Here is a 21,569-nt window from a genome sequence, read left to right on the forward strand (position 1 = left end):
AACTCCATGCGCCATGGTCCCTTAAAAATATCTTCGGGCAATAATTTAAGGAAAGACTTCAAATTCGTTAAATTTTTGGGCCCAGCTTCACTCATTATGTATTTCCAAGCCCCCTGGCGTCTTTCTCGAGGTTTATCCCCGCCCAAATACTGCTCAACTCATCGTCATCATCACGCCTTCTTGGTCCTGATTCCAAGTCACCCGACCCTTTTCTGGGACCAAAGGAGCTGTTACTACGATGAAAGCCATTGGAATGGAGATGATGAAGGTGTTAAGAGGAGAAATTTCAAAAAAAAAAAAAAAAAAAAAAAAAAAAAAATCACGTCTGTAGATTAGTTGGTGATGTGCTGTCGAAATGTGGTTGGGGAGGGTGGTGCGTGTAGTCAAAAGGTGAGTCCAGCTCCTATTTTCCCATGGTTTTGGCCAGTGGTTGTCTTTTGCTAGCACCGCTTTGAAAACTTCCACATAGATACATTGTTGGTTATCAACTTCGTCTACCCAGAGAATGTTCCAACCTCATCCATCCAACTCTGAAGCTATCCCTATGATTCCACTTGGCTCAGAAAGCCAGACTTCATGTATATACTCAGGGCTAGTATGACAACGACCAAAAGCCACCACAACGGTTCTTGGACGGCTTTGAGGTTGACTTTGCGACCTATATCAGGCTTGGGGTTACTTCCAGTGTCAGCCTTGCCGTTGCCGTCCACCTTCTTATCAGCTTGGGTATCAAGGCTGCCGTCAAGCTGAGTGTCCGGTCCCTTATCCTGTTCTGAACCCGCGGACGATGCAAGCGTTTCAGCCGCCATGATCCTGGCCAAGCGCAAGGAGCGAAGTGTTAAGTGATTTTGTAAGGGCAATTGGCCGTTCGGATTGTCATACCTTCTTCTTTCCGCGATGGCTGCCATGAGTTGTCTCTTGCACCTTCGGATATCATTTGCCCACTTCTGTCTTCCGGCTAGCTTTATAGGCAGTAAATTCAACGATTTTCTCAATACGAACCCTTGAAATCGATACATTCGATAAGCTGCTTCGTTGATCTTACCATTGGGACTCGGGTCCTCGGGGAGAAAAGCAACAAATTTACTGTTGAAAAACTCTTCTACGGTCGAAATCCCAGGGACGACATAGTCCAGCTCTGCTCCATGTTCAATGAACGACCTCATCATGTCGTGAGTAGACTTTCTTGTTAGGAAGGACTTGTAAGGAGGGTCTTTGTCCCTTGTTTGCCAAAATTTCTGCTCAAGTACTATGAGACTTCTCCAGGGTGTGGTGGGCAGGCCCCGCTCGTCTGCAAAAAGTTCGTTCGGAGGGAAGCCTTGCGACAACAAGTAACCTGGAACCCTAAACTTATCGCTGTATCCCTTTTGAGGATAGAGGCTTTCACCGATCATAGAATAGAGAAGGGGCGATCTCACTGAATGGTAAAGGATTGGGAACGGGAAATACCGCGGACCCAGCGGCCGCGGCCCGACAGTTGGAAGCAGACTACCGACAGTATTTACCAAGCCCAACTCTACCGCCATGAGGAGTGACAGTTGAAGTGATGACCGATCATAGGCTGGTTTCAAGAATGAGGAGAAGGATGGCTGTATCGTTTCTTCGGTTGTGTAATCCTTTTGTGCAATTCTCAGACTCACACAGTCCGCAAGTTTTGCCAGGACGGGAACAACACATTCGAGTGGTTTATTGTCGATCATGAGTAGCCAATCTAGTGTCGCATCTGTCTCGGCACCGTTTTTGCAATACAGATAGTACAGCTGCAAATCCATGCCCACTATTGCGCAAGCCGCACTGAAGGTAGGATCTGATATCCGAAGCGGAGGCAGATTCCAAACGTTTGGGTTATCCAAAAATTCAAAGACAGCCCGATGTATGAACTCGATCTGGGAATGCTCCGCAAAATCCCCAACCTTGTATTTGGGTGACAAAGGATGGGAGCCCTCTCCGACCTGGGGACATTTTTCCCTCAATGGACACCAACAGACCTTGTCCTTTAGGCTGTAAGGTAGGCGATCGTTGGAGTCAATCACTCCATGACCCCATCCCCATCTAGGCACTGTCTGCAAAAGGCCGCCGCAGCGACTTCGTAATCTGGCCACCATTGCGAGACAAATCTTGCGTGCTTCGTGTACTGGAAAGCTTTCGAGTGGAAGATTTGACGTACAGTCCATATCGTTCCTGTTGAAACAAGCGAGTTTGATTGTCTTCAATCCAGCGTCAGAACTATCACGGGCTCGGTATTCTGAGTAAAGTATCTTCAACGTCTTCGCCATCTGTTCGTGGTAACGACGGTCGACACTATTGAGCATGTGCACAAAAAGGTCCTCCAGCTCCGGTGGGAGGTCGTCGACTCGTCGACACAGCTCTTCGACAGTGTCATGTGCCGCAAAACCATCTAGAACCGATCGACAAGCCAATATGACCCACAGAAAAACACCTGAAGCCTTTTCAATGAGCTTATTTGTAATCATGTTTGGTGATTGTTCGCCAGAGGCCGTAAGAACTTCCATGTAAGCGTGTGAGCCCACGGTGTCCTGTATGTACTCCTTAATGTCATTGCTTGTAAGATGTTCCATGTGAAGCTGAGGTACGCGAGAGAAGGCATCGTAACAGATCGCTATAGGCCGGCTGGAGACGATGATTTTGATTTCTGAGTTGGAGCAGAGACCCCTGATCAACTTGATCGCGTCATGAAAGTTCCCTTCAAATTCGTCTAGCCCGTCGATGAACAAGCAAAATCGGCGTTTAGGTTGAAAGTTCTTGACCATGAACTCAGATGCGGCCCTCAGCTCCCCGCTTGAAGGTGGCGCGGGGACTTTCTCAACATCAGTTCGGATTTCCTGCCACAGCCGTGGCAGAGCGGAGGGAATATATGAGGATTCGGCCTCCAAAAGCTGGTACAGGAGTGCTCGAGAAAGTCCCTCGAGAGATTTTTGCTCTTGCCGTCCCAATCCCCAGAAAAAGAATGAACCAGTTGAGAGTGGCAAGTCTCCTGCCCAAGCTTTCAATGGCGCTCTCGTGTCAGGGTTGTCATGGAGGTGTTTCATCAGCGTGGACTTTCCGCTGCCAGCTTTACCGCAAATCCAGTATAAGCCTGTCCCCGATCGAAGCCATTCAGACAGATCGTCCCACTCCGCTTCCCTTCCTTCCCTCTCGCAAGCGGGCTTCAGCGCCCATTGAAGAGTCTTGACGTGGGCAGGTGAAACACTGTCCTTTCTGTCACCCATGCAGCGAAACCATAGGCTCTTCAAGGCTTTATCTTGGTCCTGGGCCTCCTGGAGTATGGCATTTTTTCCCAAACGGTCGTCGGTTGCTTGTTGAAGGACCGTCTTGGAACTCTCCTTGTAAATGGACGCCATCTCGTGTCTCAGCAATGACGCCAATAAAGAGACGGCCCGCTCAGAGGAATCTCTGGGAGAAGAACATCCAATCTGGAAGTGAAATGGGATAGGTCCTCGATCAGGGCGTTGAATCTGTCCTTGTCCACGATCATCCACTTCAACTTGCTCGACGTGGATGTGGTGGCCTTCCGTTGGTGCATTCGGACTTGCATGGCATTGTAGTCATCCATGAACTTTTCCATAAGAGATCCGCCAATTGTCTGGTTCTGAGGCTTGGGTGGATGCGGAGGAGATGCCTCCGCCTCCTTCATACCATATCGCTGTTGGAGAGAGGAACTCTCACTCAGGAGGTGTATGATGTAGGAGAGTATCTCAGATACAGCTTCTCGGATGGTAGGGTTGTCGAGTCGTCGGTCATAGTCATCGTGAAGCAGACGCACGCGGTCTGCCCATTGCAGTAAGACAGCTTTCTCAACATGAAGCTTGGCGTCCAGAAGAATGTAGTCGTGGCCGTAGGAACGATAAGTAGAAAAATACCCAAAAAGCTCAACGCAGCTCTTGAATATGCCTGCAAGTCCAATGACGCCCAAGGCCAAACCGGCTGGCTCCATGGTGGTGAGAATGTACGCGATGAGCCAGCGTGTGGTTATAGAGGATTTGGTGTGAAGGAGGGGAAGTCGATCGTGTAGCCACTGGCGCGAGCCATGAAAGCCTGATCCACGAGAGGGGCTGAATGAAGGTAGCATTGTTGGCGCAAAAGCGACTAGCTGTGACCAATGAGCCTTCGCCAGGAGATCGAGTCTCTGGATTTGTCCGGTCCCTCTCGGGTTGATGCATGATGGGGAGATTTACCCTTGACGGACAAAGCTTGTTGTTTTCCTGCAGACAATTGTCGAGGGAGCTTCCGACTCTCTCATCAGGCATGAGCGCGCTTGGAATATCCTTCAGGATGGACTTTGTTTGTAGTTCCATTGGCCTTCCGGAACGTCAGCAGTATGTCGAATGGCATCTCGATCTTTGCCCTAGAACTTGATGATTTTGGCGGGGAGCAAAATGGTTAGCGAATGATGAACACAAACAGTTCCGGAATCAGGTGGGAAGAAAAGACTTGAGCGGCATTTGGATATGGGCATGGCGGGCAAACGAAGAAAAAATAGTCCATACCTCGGGATTTCCGTGGAGCAAAGTTGTCATGTTTATGTGACTGTGGATAGATAGGAAGATGGATCGAAGGTAGGTCAAGGCTAAGGGAAAAAGCCCGTCGGCGATATGACCATTGCGGCTGCTCCTGACAGGCGTTGTCCTCCACTCCTCGTTGATAAAACTAGTCGAGCATTGCTGGGTGCGGTTCGATTGCCTGGCGAGGCGAAATGGACATGGACCTCAAGGTACGCCTGAGTGTCACCGAGAGCTCTAGTCGAATTGCTCAAGGATGTTGTGACAAAAAAGCTGATACTAAATTGTCCGCAAGAATGCCATGGTTGTGTTGTGATCAGTTGTTGAAGCCGTCGGAGACCTACCAATGACTATAGTTTCCACTGGAAGCAGAAGCAAGAGCCCAATGGATTTTTTCCACTTGGCACTTCCACTCTCTCCTCTCTCATCGTGGTCAAAAGCCCTCGTGGCGGTTGTTCCTTCCTCAAATTTGGAGGGCCGGCGTCGAACGCCTTCCATTTCCCACCCTCACCATTTCGGCGATGACGCACTCTTGAAAATTCTGCCGAACCGCAAAGATTCGGATTTGGAAAGGGAAGGCGTGGAAGTGAGGCAGGGAATTGAAAGGACGGAACGTGTGACTGGAAAGAGTGAGGGACGCCGACGACGAGACACTGCGACAGCTCTCATCGCCTTCAATTTTTTTTCCCTTGCGCCCCTTGGCTCTCGCTCCCGTCAATGGCGTCCCCGGACCTTTCCCCCCGTCAGCTCCAGCTACCTCTGCTCAGCAATGTTGCGACGCCGATCCAGCCAACGCGGCAATAACCGCTTGCGCATTTCTGCGCAATCGCCAACACCCAAAAGGATGGGCGCGTCATCCTCAAATCGAGCATACCTCTAGGGCGCCCACGGCACTGCCACCACGCAACTCTTTCCTGCCGCTCCTTCTGAACTTCCGTTCCCAGCTGCGTCCAGTTCGAGGACATGGCGGCAGCATGGAAATGGCATCCGTCAGCCCATGGGCAATTCAGAACTCGGCCGGAGGAAGGCTGCGATTTCTCGATTCCCCATCTACGCCATAATGGTTCGACTTTTCTCTTCACTTCCTTGATTGCGAGGAACTTTGACGGCCCAGCCGAGGACGCCTTCGACGGAAGCCCCTAGATCGCCAATTGCAGCCTGGAATACCTGGGTCACGGGGAGCTGAAATACCCTTTTCGGGTGCTGCCGGCCAGATAAGCTTCATGTCCGCCCAATCAGTCCCTTTCCAGGCTATTTTGTGCTGACATGCAGCGTGCCATCGCGAAGCTTTTAGGGGACCAGTCGCCGCCGAATTGGGGTTTCCGCCCACAAACCACACGGGCCGCGTCCCCCTGAAGTCAGATCCAAACAGGACCCTGAACCCGACCCAACGGGACCCCTGACCGTCGATCTTCTTCCCTCCAATCCCACCTACGTCAGTAACGGACGACATTTTTATATTATCAACCCTTCAATTCGGAGGGTTCATAGAACGGTCTAGACCCGACAAATCCGCATTGGATTGTCGACATGGAAATGGTTCGCCCGTGATTCTGCCTCGCGAGTTTGTACATTGGGACTGGTCATGGGACACTGCCAGTAATCCAACGCCGTTTAAGGCGTCCTCTGGTTCGCATGTTCACCATCAGCTCCTCGCTCCGGCAGATCAACCCGGACACGCGACCGCCATAAGCAGCCTTCAGGGACCCCTTCCGTCATAGTCGTACCTTTTCGAGACGCTAACATCGAGGGACACCGTGTTGGACTGCGGTCTTGCCCACGTGGCCGGCGCTTCAACACCGCGACTCTGTACCAGTCTGATTAATGTCGCGGTCAATTACGAAAAAGGATACATGGGAACAGACAACTCAGTGGGCTGATTTCAAACTACACCGAAGAGATCATCACTCACATGGCCTTTTGGTGGTTTAGCTGTCTCCTCTGCCATGGTTTTCAAGATTTTCGAAGTAGGAAATGTCGTATCGTCATCCGTCCTCCAGCTCACGATGCCGTGAAATCGTCATGGCATTCGGTAGTATCTTGCGCGGTCTTGATGAGCATTGGTGGCATATATAAATTGATGTGGTTCGGATGATGCCCTACAATGCGATCAAATAAGCAGATATCAGTAATCAAAGCCCTAGGATCTCCGCCGCGTTCTCACCATTCACAGCCACCCAAACAGATCAATAAGCCAAAATAACTTCCATAATGTCTGGTCCATCACCATCCCAATCAACACAAACATCTCTCAGCTGCATTCCGCCACATGTGCTGCAGATGATCGAAGGGATGTCGGGAGTTCCAAGTCACGGTCCTTACACCTCTCTCCTGAGGTGCAATGGTGAGATAACTGCTAGACTCTTGTCACCGTCCTGATCCTTAGTATGTTTAGAGTTCTCCTGGGACGGGGCAAGTGCCAATTCTTACACTCCAATGGCTGTAAATTCTCCACGGGTAAGTGATATCACATTCTAGCTTGTTCAAAAGCTAACCGCCAACAGAACCCGTCTTCGATCATCACGAGTGCAACAAAAGGCTCCACGGGCAGGGATTCGACCTTGATACAGAGAGAGTCAGCACCAGACACTGTGTAATAGATGCGGTTTCTGTTTGGAACTTCAACAAATCCATTCAAGGGAAAAGGGGAATGAGAGAGTCAGGGTGAGGACTGGTGAGGACGGATGATTTGAGTGCTAGGGAGAACGTCATGGGCTTGTTGGAGTTATTAGCATTATCTAGGAGTTAAATTGAATCGACATATTCAATACATCGTACCAAGCCCCTATTTCCTTGCGGCGAAGCTCGCGTTGTCTGAGATAGACCCCATCGTTCTATCAATTAGGGACTTAAAATCTCGGCGTGGTCGCGATGTCGTTCCGCGGTGCAATTTCCTTTTTCACGAGGTATCGCATTGAGGTGATGCCAAGCACTCCAACAAGTGTCGTGAGCAAAGATGATTGTTGACAGTCTCGGAGAGCCGGCATGGATTCATGTCAGCCACTCAATTTCCTTAAGCCGCAAGCAAAGGTTGGCAGTCCCACAGTTCATTAAGATGGATTACCAATGGGAAGAGGGTTGGATTCCATAGTTTCAATTACATTTCGTCAAATTTGATCGAGCAGTGACATTCGAAACCAGGTGGTAGTTGAACGACAAGTTACATCGTGAACCGTATCTGGGGGTCCTGATAGGGCACCTAACAAATAGCGGTCATTGGCCAATCTTAGACCGCTGTAATAGTGAAACAATGGGGATTCACGAGAAGCAAGTCTATGACGTAACCGAACAAGGACCAGCTCACAACCTTTTTCCAACCTCACTACCTTACCTCAACGGCATTCTCTCCATTCCTCCAACATCTATCTCAATGTAAACAAACACAAACACTCCGTCAACCAGCCAACAACTCACAGCAACTTGGGTGGCTCATCAAACCAACATGGCTTCCCTTCACCAAACCCCCTTTCCCCAACACCACGGTGGTAAACATCACGGTAACCACCATGACAAAGCCGAAGACAACGACTCCAACCACAACAACGACTCCGACACAGAAAACAATTACACCCTCACCAAATCCGACCGTCCCTACACCCTCTCCCACAAAATCCACTTCCTCCGCAAATCCCCATGTGACGGAAAAAGGATCCCCATCTCCCCCTTCCACGACATCCCCCTCTTCCACTCCAAACCCCACGGCATCTACAACATGATCGTCGAAATCCCCCGCTGGTCCCAAGCCAAATTCGAAATCTCCCGCTCCCTCCCCCTCAACCCGATATCCCAAGACACCTTATCCTCCCACCCCTCCCGCCCCCGGTTTGTGCACAACCTATTCCCTTACAAAGGCTACATCTGGAACTACGGCTGCTTGCCGCAAACCTGGGAATCTCCCCACCACTCCCACCGCGACACGCCGGGGCACAAGGGGGATAACGACCCCATTGATGCTTGCGAGATTGGGTCTCGCGTGGCGTACACGGGGGAGGTGAAGCAGGTTAAGGTGCTGGGGATTTTGGGACTTCTGGATGAGGGGGAGACGGATTGGAAGGTGCTGGTTGTGGATGTTAGGGATAAGTTGGCGGGGAGACTGGATGATGTGGAGGATGTGAGGAGGGAGTGTCCGGGACTACTGGAGGCGACGAGGGATTGGTTTAGGTGGTATGGGGTTCCTGAAGGGAGGAAGAGGAATAGGTATGCGATGGGGGGACGGTGGATGGGGAGGGGGTATGCGGAGGGGGTGATCAAAGAGTGTGAGGGGTTTTGGAGGAAGTTGGTGAGGGGGGAGGTGGAGGGGAGTGAGGATATTTGTTTGTGAGTTTTTACTTAACTGACCTGGGTGTTGTTTGGACTTTGGTGGGGGGAGGGGGGGCTTTGTGGTTGCCCGTGGTGGTATGGTGACTTTGTTGTTGTTGATGATGCTGACAATTATGTATAGGAAAAACACGACGCTGGATGGGACACCGGGGAAGTGTGATCCGAGCAGTGTCAAACTGCCGCCGAATGAGGACTTGCCGCCTGCGGAGGTTGAGCAGGATTTGGATGAGGTCGCGTACGTGGATAGGGAGAAGAGGGATGATGATGAGGACGAGGGCGATGATAAGGAGGACAGCATGACGAACGATTACAGAAAGGATAACCTGACGAACGATGACGAGGAGAAAAACCTCATGAACGATATCACCCTCAACAATCTGAAAACGCTGAACATCAACCTGACTTTCTGGTAACTTGGGGATGAAGATGCCTGGGTAAGAGCTGTGGGATGAACATCGACTTGACTTTGTGGTGATGGAGATGAGCATGTTTGACAAGAGTTGTGGGAGCGGTTCGATGTTATAGCATCTTAGTGAGCTTGGTGTTTGGAGTTTGTTCTCGGAATCATCTCACCATCAGATCACAACTGGAAAACAGCAACAGGATGGCAACTAACACCGCTATTTAACCTGATATTCTTATCACTTCTGGCTTAGCGACCACTGCCCTCCCTTCGCACACCTCATCACCCTTCAGTCACTTTCCACTCACCACCAACAATGCAACAACTCCCCTGCGGCTGCCGCCGCGCCGGCCGCCGCAACTGCATCGAGCCCAACTGCCCCTCCGAATCCGAAGTCTCCCGCAACGACCTCTATTTCTGCCCCATCGCCCGCCAGCGCAACCTCCACCGCACCGGCGAACCCGAACTCTGTCCCGTCGAGCTGCCCGCGGCCAGCTACACGCAAATTGTCTGCACAGGAAGATGTGCCAAGCATCGCAAGCAGATGGAGGATAATTTGCAGAGAGAGAAGAGGAGGGAGCAAAAAGAAAGGGAGAGGAGGAGGGAGTTGGAAAGGGAGAGGTGGAGGGAGTTGGAGAGGGAGAGGGAAAGGGAGGAGAGGGAGAGGAATGGGGAGATGGGGTTGGGGTTGGGGTTGATTAGGGAGGAAGGGGTGGTTGAGAATGGGGATGGGGATGTGAGTGGAAATGGGATGGATGCGAATGAGAGGGTGCATGTGAGGGCGGTGTTGGATGCCCGTGAGAGGGCGAGGACGGAAGGTTTGAAGGTGGAGCAGGAGCAGGCTTTGAGAGAGGTGGATGAGAGTGGGCTGGGATGGGTGGATGAGGGTTTGAAGAGGGTGACTCTGGATGAGGAGAGGGAGAAGAGGGTGGTGGAGGAAAAAGAGAAGGAGGCGGAAAATGAAAAGGAGAAGGGAAATGAGAAGGAGGAGGAAAAAGAGAAAGAAGAGGAACAAATAGTGAAGTGGAACTACAGGACGAAGGAAGACAGGGTGAAGGTATGGAGAGAAATGGAGAAGCAGGAGAGGATGGAGAAGGCGAGGAAAAGGTACACTGGCATTAACGCCTTGGGGAAAGTAAAAGCGGCAACGGCAATGTTGGAAGAAATGGTAGCAAAGGACGACTGGAAAGAAGATGCCAGGGATGGTAATGAGGGAATGGCTGAAGCGCGGAGAGTATCGGAAGCGCGCAGAGTCTCGGGGGCGCTGCGCCGTCATGGGAATGAGACTAACCCGGACATGAGCTCGATGGTGGCTAATCCTAGAAGTGTCTCCGGGAGCTCCATGCCCCGACCGGCCGGGGGTGAAGCACGGAGAACCTCGGGGCAGCTGCGGCGTCATGGGAATGAAACTGACAGCTCGGTGATGGCTAACCCTAGTAGGAGTGTCTCTGGGAACTCCGTGACCCGGACCCGACCGTCGGCAGGGGGTGCTTATGAGGACGTTGAGAATGAGTTCAACAGGAGGGTGGATGAGGCTGGGGATGATTTGTATGATTTGGAATAGACAGATAGTATGGCAGTATGTAGGTATTGGTGTGCTCTGCAAAGTCGCGATCCGTCGGAAACGTGAATTAATGACAGAAAATTGGCTTGATTCGAGTCTTGTGTGAAATGGAAGAGGAGAGAACAAAAACCAGGGCTGACGGAAATATTGCAAGAGAGTTGCCGGTTGAGCGCACAAATGAACATCTCCATATGAGGCCAGACTCTGGCCCATACAAACATCCAATAACAAGGGCCGCTGGTCTAGTGGTATGATTCTCGCTTAGGGTTCAATCCTGAGCATTCTTGCGAGAGGTCCCGGGTTCAATCCCCGGGTGGCCCCATTCTTTTGGCCCCATTCTTTTCCTACTTTTGCTTTTGCGAAAGCCTTTTTCTCTTGCCTTCTCTAATTCAATTTCTCCTTTCATGGTCTCGTCTTTATTTCATCTCACCCTTTTCAGACGTAGGAATCCTGTGAATTCCGTTTTTTACTCTGAACTGTTCGGCTGTGTGGGACATGATAGGACGCGCGCTCGCAACAACGATGTGAAAGGTGACTACAAATGTCGATGGCAACGATGTTGACAACAGCACATTAGCAACAAGCATTAACCAGCGAAATAAGCAGCGCACCGTAACCCTGTCCATAACTTGAAACTTCGATCCGGGGCATCGGATCGTTGACTCCTCCCAATCCCGATGCAGTGATCCAGAGAGGTTAGGGGTAGATGATGCGTTCATTGCACGACATTAACAAGCGCAAAGAGAAAGTTGATTCCAAACATCCTTTACACTAACCACATCAACCACATTCAGCAAACCAAACAATAGGCAGTCAGCATCGCGCAAGGAAACAAAAATGCATTAGGCAAAAAGGGGAAAAGTCACAAAGCAAATGAAAAAAAAGTAGAAAAAAACATACAACACCAGGGATTCGCTGGTCGTCACCGACCCAACTACTAGTCTGGCCCTCACTAAGCTTGTGTATGGGAGTGAGAAGGATATCAATCGGGTCTTTTAATCACGTGATAGGGTCAAAAAACTGAACAATCACCTCCCGTATCAAATCGTTCATTACGGAGGCATTACGGTGAGTGTTGGAGGCGGCGCTAAAGAGATTAATACAATTGGGCAGATTACGAGAAAAATTGAACGTTCTGAAACATTGAAATTGCATTTTCAGGTTGGTCTTACTATTGCTAGCGCAGCCGCCCCTTTATAGAGAATCGATTGGCTGAACGAGCTTCAGTCCCGTTAAGTACACGGCCACACCATCCAGGAGCATAACTGGGTATGACCTCTTGCCCACGGAAGCAAAGTCCATCCATACTAATCCGGTCGTCGTCTGAGTCGAAAACTGGATATTCCCACATCTGGCTGGAGCTTTGCGGATAGCCTCGAAGACAAAACTATGATATTTGCTCGGACGATTTCAGACGAAGGTCACCTTGATATATTGAATACCGACGGCGTTTATTATTGTCGGTAGGGCTGACATTGCAGGTGTGCCAAGCCCCTGACATCTGACCCAAACCAGTTCGATTCTAACACCAAGCATTCGAGTCTGAAGAAAAGTTTCGCAACAAAATTGCCCTCCGGGTCTTCCTTTCCTCGATTCCTCCGTCCAGCACGTTCTATCTGGACCCTAGTTCAAGACTGGACCTACCGGGGTAAAGACTTGCTCCCCCGACGTCAAATTCCGGATGGCTAGACTTCCGAACCCGCCAGAACTGTAATGGTCAAGGTAGACGACGCCATATTACATATCACACTCGCATTGCAACCTCTAAAGGGCCCGGATGAGAGCGCCGGTGACGGCAATTGGATAGCCTTGTTCGTGATCGCCGCCCAGTATTCTGATGCTTCTTGTATCGACAAGGAAAAACTTGCGCCCAGGAACGCCAGAGTTGCTACGCCCCAGCCAGGTATGCAACCCCTGTCTGTCTTCCACAAGGTTCCTAGGATAAACTCGCACCAACGAGTCTGGTTTGACCAAGCCCTATAATCTCTTTTAGAGATTCAAGATCGTCGCAAATAACATCAGGCACCTCGACGAGAGTGGTTAGTTCTTGAAGGTTAATTGGTCGACGAGCAATTGCGGCAACGGCAAGAATGCGCTTGTAGAGATCGGAATCCTCGGACCGGCTCATGTTCTCTCTCATCCGCGTATATAGAGCATCCAGCCCGGACGGAAATTTGCGTAGCATTTCTTCGGTACGCCATTTCTTAACCTCCGGGCCTGCAAGTACTTGGCAGACCAACGCCACCCAGAGGAACGTGTCCTGCGCGTTGGAGCGCAAGTAGTCCTCAACGGTCTTTTCGTGGTGGAGTCGTACTTTTTCAGCTCTCTTAGTTGGTCCACTTTGTATAAGATGAATGCATCGACAGCTGCCGCAACGGATTCCACATTTAGCTCCAGGGAGACTTTCAAGTTGGCCGTAGATATCTCCAATTGTTCCTCGATTTGCAGCCAATTGCGACTCGAAACAATCCACTTAACTTGAGAAGATCTAGATGATTGCTGGGCGATTAAGCTAAGAAGCTGTGACCGATCTTCAACACACTCATCAAGTGCGTCGATGATTAGGTAGGTCGTTCGGAGGCTTGGGTCTTGTAGGATGTTGGTGAAGATTTCTAATAAGGCGACCCACGTATTTGCATCTTTGAAGAGATTCTCGCCTACATGGTCATACTCCTTCCGCACGTGTTAGAGGACAGATGGCTGCTGCTCGATAAGTAGGTAGATCAGGCCACGTAGTACGGCGGTTGCATTGTTGATGCGAGAGTCGGTAGCCTGGCAGAAGAAGTAGGCCATATTATAATAGTCCGCGTTGGTAGCATTCCTTAGAGATAGCTGATCGATAATGCCACACAGCAACATAGTCTTCCCCTTGCCGGGGTCACCCTTGATCCAAAGCAGTTAGTGTTGCAGGTCGTTACGCCATCGTTGAAAGTCAGCGTTATCAAGGATCCAAAGATATGAGTCTTGCAAAAGGCCGCCTTTGGTCTGTTCGATGCGGGTTTTATCGTGGCGAGGATCGGTAATGCGCAAGTCCTTTAAGCATTGCTGATCCTTCTCTGACATTTGCTGCATCTCCTGGTACCTTGCAAAATCACCAAGCGGGTTCATAGCTTCTTGCGGACCATGTGCGTCCCCAGAAACCCTTCCGCTCCCTGGGTACTCATCCAAAACAGCTTTCGCAACTGATGCAGCAGTATCAGCCGCATAGTCCTGCCACATTTTACTTTAGTGGCTATTAGCGTAGTCACATACCCCTTTGATCACAATAGATGGTAGTTCGTCCCAAGCTCCCGCACCCTCCATCTCTATGCCGATAACTCCTTCCGCAGCGAGAGCATTATTCACTGCACGCAATAATCAGACGATGCTCCAATAGGCTGCGGTACCTGGTTGGGATTGAATCCAGTTGATTGATTCGATCCCGCAGTTTGTACATACAGGCCAGCTGACGAGGTGCCATGATAATAGATGAGGGAAGATAGAGAGAGGAAGAGCAAGGTACAGGAAGAGGGGGGAAGAGGGAGGAAGAGGGAGGAAGGAGATAGGGGGTTGAAGGATGTGTTGCGCCTATCCAAGGCATCCATTCTAGATTCAAGAAAATTTTCACCTGTTGGTAATATCTAATACATATGACACCGTGAGATATACAGTATCGTTAAGTCATCCTTGTATAACTAGGCCATCACTTTGAGATGCTACATTTCTTTCCAACCGTATACTATCCAATTATTCTACGACAGACCCAACGATCATCCCAACACGCTGACGAGCATGGCCAACCTGGCGTCGACGTATAGGAACCAAGGCCGGTGGGAGGAGGCCGAGAAGCTGGAGGTGCAGGTGATGGAGATGAGCAAGGCGAAGCTCGGGGCCGATCATCCCGACACGCTGACGAGCATGGCCAATCTTGCTTTCACGTGGAATAGTCAAGGTCGACATGAAGATGCCCTAGCGTTGATGCAAGACTGTGTTGAGGCTCAGCAGCGAATCCTTGGGCCTGAGCATCCTAACACGCTGTCGTCCTTGGCTACTGTGTCGGAATGGAGTAGCTAGGCTCATCTTAATTCTTGCTATATAGTGTAATCTGAAGGCCTCTATTCGGTTACATGTAAAACTACCGTAAAAGTTTCTAATCTGTATATCTGCATCCTTGTGCAGCTATCGGGGGTTGTTCTTAACCATCAACAATCGCCGGCCTGTGGAGCCGAAGCGAGTTATTTGTGAGCGCGTTTGGATTGGGTTGCATCAGCGCCAGAAACGGCTTACGGTTTTGTAACGTTTGGAAAGAGCTCCCCACCTTGATTTTCCATCTTAGTAGAATTTAGACCTGGGTTGGCAGGTTGGTAACCCATTTCTCTTCACTTCTTAAAGCCGCCAATCAAGCATTTTCCCCATCATTGCTCCCCATCGTCTCAGGGTGACAAATTAGGAGTAACGGTCTGGCCTAGAAACTACTGGAGCGGTTGACCGCTCCATGAGGGGTAGTTGCATTCGCTGTCACACAAACTTTGGTAATGCGCCATGGCAACTCGCCTTTTTTGCACAAAAAGTACAGCGGGCCTACCTCGCATAGTCGGCAAGTCAGTCATTAATGTAAGTCTCAGCATCATTTTGACCACCAACACGACACTGAAATTTGAAGGGGCATCTTATAAAATCAGAGTGGGGCAGAGCCCATTCGAATTCAAGTTAACTCGAACAGAATACACGATTTCAGCTGTTGTTTTGGTGATGTTATCGCAGTTTAGACTTAGAGGGGTGGATGAAGATTACCATGGCGGATTACCGAGTTCGAAGTTTTGGAGCATGTGTGGAACGTGACCGAGTGTTGTTCCTCACCCTGATTCTGCAGTGGTTTGGACCAGTGAGAGCTCCGGCATCCAGTGTTTTCTCCCTTGTCGGAAGAGGTCGTAAAAATCACGCTAACAAACAAACCAGGGTTGATTTGGCACTGATATTATTATTGGTCTTATACACGCTAACTATTTACATAGTCTACCCTGTGGGTATGCGGTGCTGCTTCCGTTCTTAGTCGGTGGGAAAAACCGTACCATAGCCGGATGAAAACCCTCCGCTTCTCTATTGCAACGACGCCGTGTCGACGCCGTGCCTTCGATGTTTATCTTCCTCTCGGTATGACCTCACCGTCATTCCCGAGGCGCAATCTTTAATTCCGTTGCGTGGTCCCCCGACCGCACTCCCGCTTTCCAGAATCAAAGATTAATCTGAGCTCCCCAGTAGCTCTTCTGCTTCCCTCGCTTGTTCGATCTTCACCGCTAGCTTGTACTCCTGCAGTCGTCCCAACCGCAAGGCCCAGCGGAGGATTCGTTCCGCCCCCGCTACAGTCTCGAGTTCGTCGTGGAGTTGTTCAATATTTGTCGGCCACGTTGGGTCTCCCCATAACCATGTATCTTCCGTTTCCCTGCATTCTAAGACAATGTGTTCGAACGTCTCCTTCGCTAACCCGCACCGGCAGTACGGTGTTGTCACCTCCAGCACTCTCCTCTCGAAGAGGAACGCCCGTAAGCCTATTTTGCCCGTCCTAATTTGCACTAGGAGTGAGCTCATAGCCTTCGAGAGGTAGTGTGGAGATGACTTCTCATCCGTGCTGGGCCATGTATGGTACTGCAGCGTGGTTCCATCGAACCGTGCACGCGCCTCTGCGGCACTCAGCTTTTTCCTTTTGCTCATCGCCTCAGCCACCCTAACGTGCCACCTCGCTATCCACTCTCTCCGAGTCGCCTCCTCCAACCACCCGCTTCTTTTCACCTGACGTGGGCTCTCTCACCTCCCCCTGCGGTATCGGGATGTCTTCTCTAGGGGCCCATCGCTCAGCCCACTCAGCCTTCGCTCGGCCGCTGACCGGGGATAGCTGTAGTTGTCTACCTCCCCTTCTACCCCGTAACTCTGCCGCCACCCAAGCTGGCGTTCCTCTAACGAAGGCTGCCGCCGGTGAGCGGGTGAGTCGCTCCTCGAACGCTCTAACTCTCTTGTTGAGGTAGAGGTCGAGGGGTGGGCAGAAGGTCTCCGTCTCCACACTAAACGTAGACGCGGCCTTGTAAGCGCCAGAGACTACCTTTAAGCAGTTAGTCTGGGTCGTTGCAAGAGCCTTCGCGAGACCGCGTGGTTCCCCAAGCGGCTCCGTTGGCGTGTGGTACGCTGACGCTCCGTAGGCTACTGCTGCACGAATTGCCTTTGTATACACTTCCCTTGCTCGGACGAGGCTACAACCCCACGTCTTCGCCGCGATGCGTGTGAGAGCGAAGATCTGTGTTGACATTTTCTTCTTTACCGCCTGAAGGTGTGCTTGGTAGGTCAGTTTGCGGTCCAGCCATACCCCTAGGAACCGCGCCGACTCCGTGGGGGCCAACTGGTGTCCCCCCAAGTCGACGGTCTCGGTCCGTGGCTGTCGGGTTTTGGTAAAGTGGATGAGCTCGGACTTGCCAGCCTCAAACTCCATTCCTCTCTCCTCCGCCCATCCATGGCAGATCCGCCATACTTCCTTCAGTTTCTCGCAATTCTCCCTCGTCGACCTCGAAAAGGCCAAAATATTAGTATCATCTGCGAATCCTACCGTCACTGTACCCTTCAGTTCCTTCAGTGCCTCATATAATGTGGCAATGAAGATCAAGAAGAGGATTGGTGAGAGAGGGGAGCCCTGCGGCACCCCTACGGGCACCCGAAACTCCCGTGACGACTTCCCGTCGAAGAATAGACTTCCCCTCCGGTCAGTCAGGAAGCTCTCGACCCATTGTAGAAGCCATTGGGGCAGTCCCTTTTCCCACAAGGTGTGGAGGAGCCACCTATGGTTAACCCAGTCGAACGCCCCCTTGAGGTCTAAGAGGAGTAGTGAAGCTACCGCCCCTAGATCCCACGCCGTATGTACCGTCTCCGTTACTACCCGAACCGCAAACTCCGTCGATCTCCCTTTCCTATTCCCCATCTGTCCCTCCGGAAGGAGCCCATGCTCCTCCGCTACGAGGGCTAGACGCTCCGCAACAATCGCTTCCAGAACCTTCCCCACGCAACTCAAAAGTGCTATAGGGCGCCATGCTCCGGCCATCTTCCTCTGTGCCGTTGTCTTCCCTGGCTTCTTCAAAACTACTACCTTCGCATGGCGCCACCGTGCTGGGAAGGAACCGAGGGTGAAGCTCCCAGTCGCGATCACAGCTAGCGCTTCCGCCAGCCGCCTCCCACACGCCTTGAGCAGCTTGTTGGAGAGCTAATCGCTCCCGGGCGCCTTGTTAGGTGCCATACGGCCGAGGGTCTTCGCCACGTCATCCGCGCTCACCTCATGGCTCATATCTAACACCCGTTCCCTCTCCCTTTTCCAGTCCGGCAGATGTTCTGTTGGTACCTCTACCCCCGGGAAAAATCTTTCCGCTAAGATCTCCGCTTTTCCTTCATAGCTCCGTTCCTCCTCTACGTTGCCTTCTCGACATAGCGCCGGGATCTTGGGGGGGTCGGAAGGCAGATGGCTCTGTGTCCTTCCCCACCGCTCCAGCGTCCAGAGCTTCCTCGGGTCTCTCGACGCCTCCTCCGTGAGGATGCGCCACCGTTTCGCCTGCGCAAATTGGATAGCATCGGCTTGCTTCCGTCTCGCTTCCTCCAACTCTCGTCTTCTCATCGGTGTTCTCCTCTGCCTCCATGCCCTTGCCATCTTTCTTGCGTGCTTAACGGCCTCCTTCACACCCAAGTCCCACCAGTCGGCACGCCTCCCCCTCCCTCGCTTCCGTTTCGGGACCGCCTCGTCCGCGATCCTAGTCAGTTCCTCCATCAGCCGTTCGGTAGCGGTCTCCAATTCGGCAACCGTAGTAATTGCCGCCAGGACCGTTATGTGCTCATAAGCGAGTTCCTTAACCTTCCTGGCATCCATAAGTGCCCAGCTGTAGCCTTCCTCGGCGTCCTCCGGTTCCTCGGTGATTTCGGTGCGGATTAGGACCGATTGAGCTTGGTGGTCCGATCCGGTGAGGGCTCCGTCCTCCACCGTCTGGTGTGTGGCATACAGTGTTTCCGCTATCCAAGCGTGGTCTATGGTGCTGTTGAGCTCCCGCCGTGTTCCGTTCCCCAGCCGCGTCGGCTCGCCTCTCGGCGTCGCGAGTACGAGTCGGTGACTCGCTGCTAGCGAGAGGAGGACATGACTGCCTTTACTCCGTCTTCCGTGAATGTCCCATATCGGGTGGTGGAGATTCATATCTCCGACCACAACGTCCCTTCCCCTCGGTCTCGATGCGATTTCCCTAAGGGGGGTATACCAGTTACGTTCAGGACCCGAGTCCCAAATCGGTGAGTAGACCGACCACACCCTTATTTCGTTCTCTCCCTCTCCTAGCCTCATCATGACCCAGTCTTCTCCTTGTTCGTAGTCCCACCGATCGATTGCGAAGCGTTTACTTACATACAGCGCCGCGCGTCCCTGGTTGGTACTATCCAACGCCCAATAGCGTGAGGCCTTAGTGTTGGGGATGCCGCCCGTGGCCGCACTTCGGCCTGGTTCTTGGATCGCTATAATATCGTAGTGGTCCTCCATTTCCAACGCGATCTTTATCCTGTTGTATGACTTCACCACGTTCCAGTACAGAATCTTTAGATTCATAGAGTGAAAGATAGGGCAGGATCCTTCTGGTGTAATCGAGGGCTCGACCTGGTGGCGATGTTTAGCGTCTTAGGTGTCTTCCTCTGGCGCTTCGCCTTAGCTTCTTCCAGCTTGGCGCGAAGTTCTCGTTGCTGCTTCGTGTAGGGGCCGCGCTTCTTGTTAGCTTGTACTTCATGCCATTCAGATTCCAGGATTGCTAATTCTGCATCTGGGATATCCAGGTCGCCGTCTTCGTCAGCGTGTGTGGGTTGGGACCGGGACGGCGTCGCAGGGGGGACGTCCCCCATAGGTTCTTGCGTCGCCGCGGTTTGCGTCTGCTGGAGGAGTTGCTGCTGTAGGACCTCTTCGGCCGGCTGGGTGGCTTCAGGCTGACTCGGGGCCGGTGTTTCGTCGATTGATACCGGTTCCGCCCGCTGGGCGAATACGCGTGGGCGTTCCATGAACGCCGTGGAGGAGCGACCGAGCGCCGCTTTTACAAGCGGGCAGTCGCGAGAGAACGCGTAGTGTCCTTTGCGGTTGCATGGGAAGCACTTCACGAGGTCGGGTTGTTGGTTGGAGGGGCAATTAGCTTCGGCATCCTTCATTGTTATTTGGTCAGGAAATCACGATACTGGATAAGGCGCGGCATAGGTGGCTATTTGCTTAATGGGAGCAAGTCTCGTCGGGGGGCGGCTGACGAGGGCTCGTTACAACGGTGGCATTTTTGCATTTCTTAGTGGATCGGGCAGCCATGGTCCCAAATACGTCTGTATCTCCTTTAAAGATGCGTTGAGCCCACAACGCATAAAATAAACAGCAGTCTTCTCTGTGCGTATCGTGACGTTCTGTTTCAAGTATTAACCTTCTATCCACGTGCGAGTGTTACTGCCGAGATACATATTGTTTTGAACGGCGCATGTAAGCATATTGTTTTGAACGGCGCATGTAAGGGCCTCAATTCAGCAAGCACTTGCAGTCAACTCATGTCCGATACACAGGTACTCTGGACTGCTATCGGCAACGTTATTCTGCGAGCCCTCAACATCGTTCTCGAGGAGCTCAGGACCATCATGGGTTCCGAGTTACACCTAAACGAGGAGGTCCTCAACCTCTTGGGAGATCACATCTCGGGTTGGTACCGAACCAAGATCATGTCGCAGCAGGTAGCTGCAAGCATGAAGTGAGAGCTTCATTTCTACTCTTGCAGTCCTTGGTTCTGTTAGGAAATTTTCCCTTGCTGTTCTCGACCCCTTCTTGTTCTTTTCTTAACCTTTTTTTTTTCTTTCCTTTTTTTTCTCTTTTTTTTTCTTTTTTCTTTTTCGTTTCCATCGCTTCTGAGATCCAAAGCGGCGAACATTTCCATTCACACTATCATTTTAGTCTCTCAACTAGACTTAAATCCTCAACCTCTTTGTTGTATAAATAAGTCAACATACCTGTTGTTTTGAGAGATTCTGTAAAGTGCGCCCTTAGCAGATTTGGTGTTCGCGCAGCAAAATCGACGACGAAGAGGAAGAGAAATGGCAACGACGGGGAACGGGGTCTTTACTTATAGTGTAAGCCCCTGTCAACAACGCCGCCGTGCATCACCTGCAGTTGCGGACGTCACTCTTCCACATGGACATCACAATTTGTGTAAAATCTGACACAAGATATGAAACAGGTTCCCCCAAGAATCGATGAAACGAACACGAGGGGTATCATTCAGTGAGACAAGGCGTGGTCGTCTTCGGGTGACTCGGAGTGCCTAGTCAGCCGTGTGATCCACGGCCTGGCCCGACTGCCGAACGCTGGCACAGGTGAGAAGAGTAGGTGTCACCGACAGTGGCCTGATCGTCAGGAACGCCAACTGAAGCTAAGCTAGCACCCCCTGCCAATAAATCCGGGGTGGGACGCAAAAATGCGGTGTTGTTAAATGGATAAACACCGGAAATAAACCAGGCATCAACATTGACATCGAAATCGCTGATATTGCATTTCCCTCTTGGCTTCAATGACGAGAACATGACACATCAGGTTCTAGAGTCTAGACTTTATCCCAGCCTTGTACTTAACATCCATGGTGTTTGAGAAGGGTCCCCCTCGACGATCCCCACGTGGCCCTGAGATGTTACATGCAGATCATGATCTCAAATCTTATGCGCAATGTCCCGAATCAATGCCCATCAAACGTCAAACGTCAAGTAC

General features: G+C 51.4%; 5 protein-coding genes and 1 non-coding gene across 6 annotated transcripts; 5 read left to right on the forward strand and 1 right to left on the reverse strand.

Annotated features, from left to right (window-relative positions):
• Nucleotides 1-542: 542 nt before the first annotated feature.
• On the reverse strand, nucleotides 543-3,955 carry B0H65DRAFT_509273 (prion-inhibition and propagation-domain-containing protein; the record flags this gene model as incomplete). Its single annotated transcript, XM_062828298.1, is given in 8 exon segments — nucleotides 543-901; nucleotides 1,046-1,336; nucleotides 1,388-2,366; nucleotides 2,376-2,398; nucleotides 2,414-2,585; nucleotides 2,595-2,673; nucleotides 2,683-3,401; nucleotides 3,428-3,955. Coding segments are annotated over 8 exon segments (3,150 nt in total).
• A 3,868-nt stretch (nucleotides 3,956-7,823) lies between these two features.
• B0H65DRAFT_210263 (inorganic pyrophosphatase) lies at nucleotides 7,824-9,400 on the forward strand. The gene is made up of 2 exons (XM_062821924.1): nucleotides 7,824-8,837; nucleotides 8,962-9,400. Exons 1-2 carry the CDS (start codon nucleotides 7,963-7,965, stop codon nucleotides 9,251-9,253), a joined length of 1,167 nt encoding a protein of 388 aa, XP_062682224.1. The 5' UTR covers nucleotides 7,824-7,962; the 3' UTR covers nucleotides 9,254-9,400.
• Nucleotides 9,401-9,559: 159 nt separating this feature from the next.
• B0H65DRAFT_549291 (uncharacterized protein) lies at nucleotides 9,560-10,807 on the forward strand (the record flags this gene model as incomplete). The annotated part of the gene is made up of 1 exon (XM_062829648.1): nucleotides 9,560-10,807. The coding sequence occupies one exon, from the start codon at nucleotides 9,560-9,562 to the stop codon at nucleotides 10,805-10,807; it is 1,248 nt and encodes a 415-aa protein (XP_062682225.1).
• A 231-nt stretch (nucleotides 10,808-11,038) lies between these two features.
• On the forward strand, nucleotides 11,039-11,128 carry B0H65DRAFT_t252. The gene has a single exon. It is a non-coding gene; the product is annotated as a tRNA-Pro (tRNA).
• A 1,225-nt stretch (nucleotides 11,129-12,353) lies between these two features.
• On the forward strand, nucleotides 12,354-12,864 carry B0H65DRAFT_467134 (uncharacterized protein). The gene has a single exon (XM_062826895.1). The coding sequence runs from the start codon at nucleotides 12,521-12,523 to the stop codon at nucleotides 12,788-12,790; it is 270 nt and encodes an 89-aa protein (XP_062682226.1). The 5' UTR covers nucleotides 12,354-12,520; the 3' UTR covers nucleotides 12,791-12,864.
• A 1,701-nt stretch (nucleotides 12,865-14,565) lies between these two features.
• On the forward strand, nucleotides 14,566-15,031 carry B0H65DRAFT_589198 (Tetratricopeptide repeat-domain-containing protein; the record flags this gene model as incomplete). The annotated part of the gene is made up of 2 exons (XM_062831020.1): nucleotides 14,566-14,852; nucleotides 14,934-15,031. Exons 1-2 carry the CDS (start codon nucleotides 14,579-14,581, stop codon nucleotides 15,029-15,031), a joined length of 372 nt encoding a protein of 123 aa, XP_062682227.1. The 5' UTR covers nucleotides 14,566-14,578.
• Nucleotides 15,032-21,569: the final 6,538 nt, after the last annotated feature.

Source organism: Neurospora tetraspora (assembly GCF_033439725.1).
Source record: "Neurospora tetraspora strain CBS 560.94 chromosome Unknown B0H65scaffold_4, whole genome shotgun sequence".
Classification (NCBI taxonomy): domain Eukaryota; kingdom Fungi; phylum Ascomycota; class Sordariomycetes; order Sordariales; family Sordariaceae; genus Neurospora; species Neurospora tetraspora.

What these genes read in the sequence shown, in the direction of transcription:
- B0H65DRAFT_210263 (XM_062821924.1), top strand. Translation starts at nt 7,963, where the DNA reads ATGGCTTCCCTTCACCAAACCCCCTTTCCCCAACACCACGGTGGTAAA. An exon ending in GGGAGTGAGGATATTTGTTT is followed by an intron (nt 8,838 to 8,961) that starts GTGAGTTTTTAC and finishes AATTATGTATAG; the next exon opens with GAAAAACACGACGCTGGATG.
- B0H65DRAFT_467134 (XM_062826895.1), top strand. Translation starts at nt 12,521, where the DNA reads ATGGTCAAGGTAGACGACGCCATATTACATATCACACTCGCATTGCAA.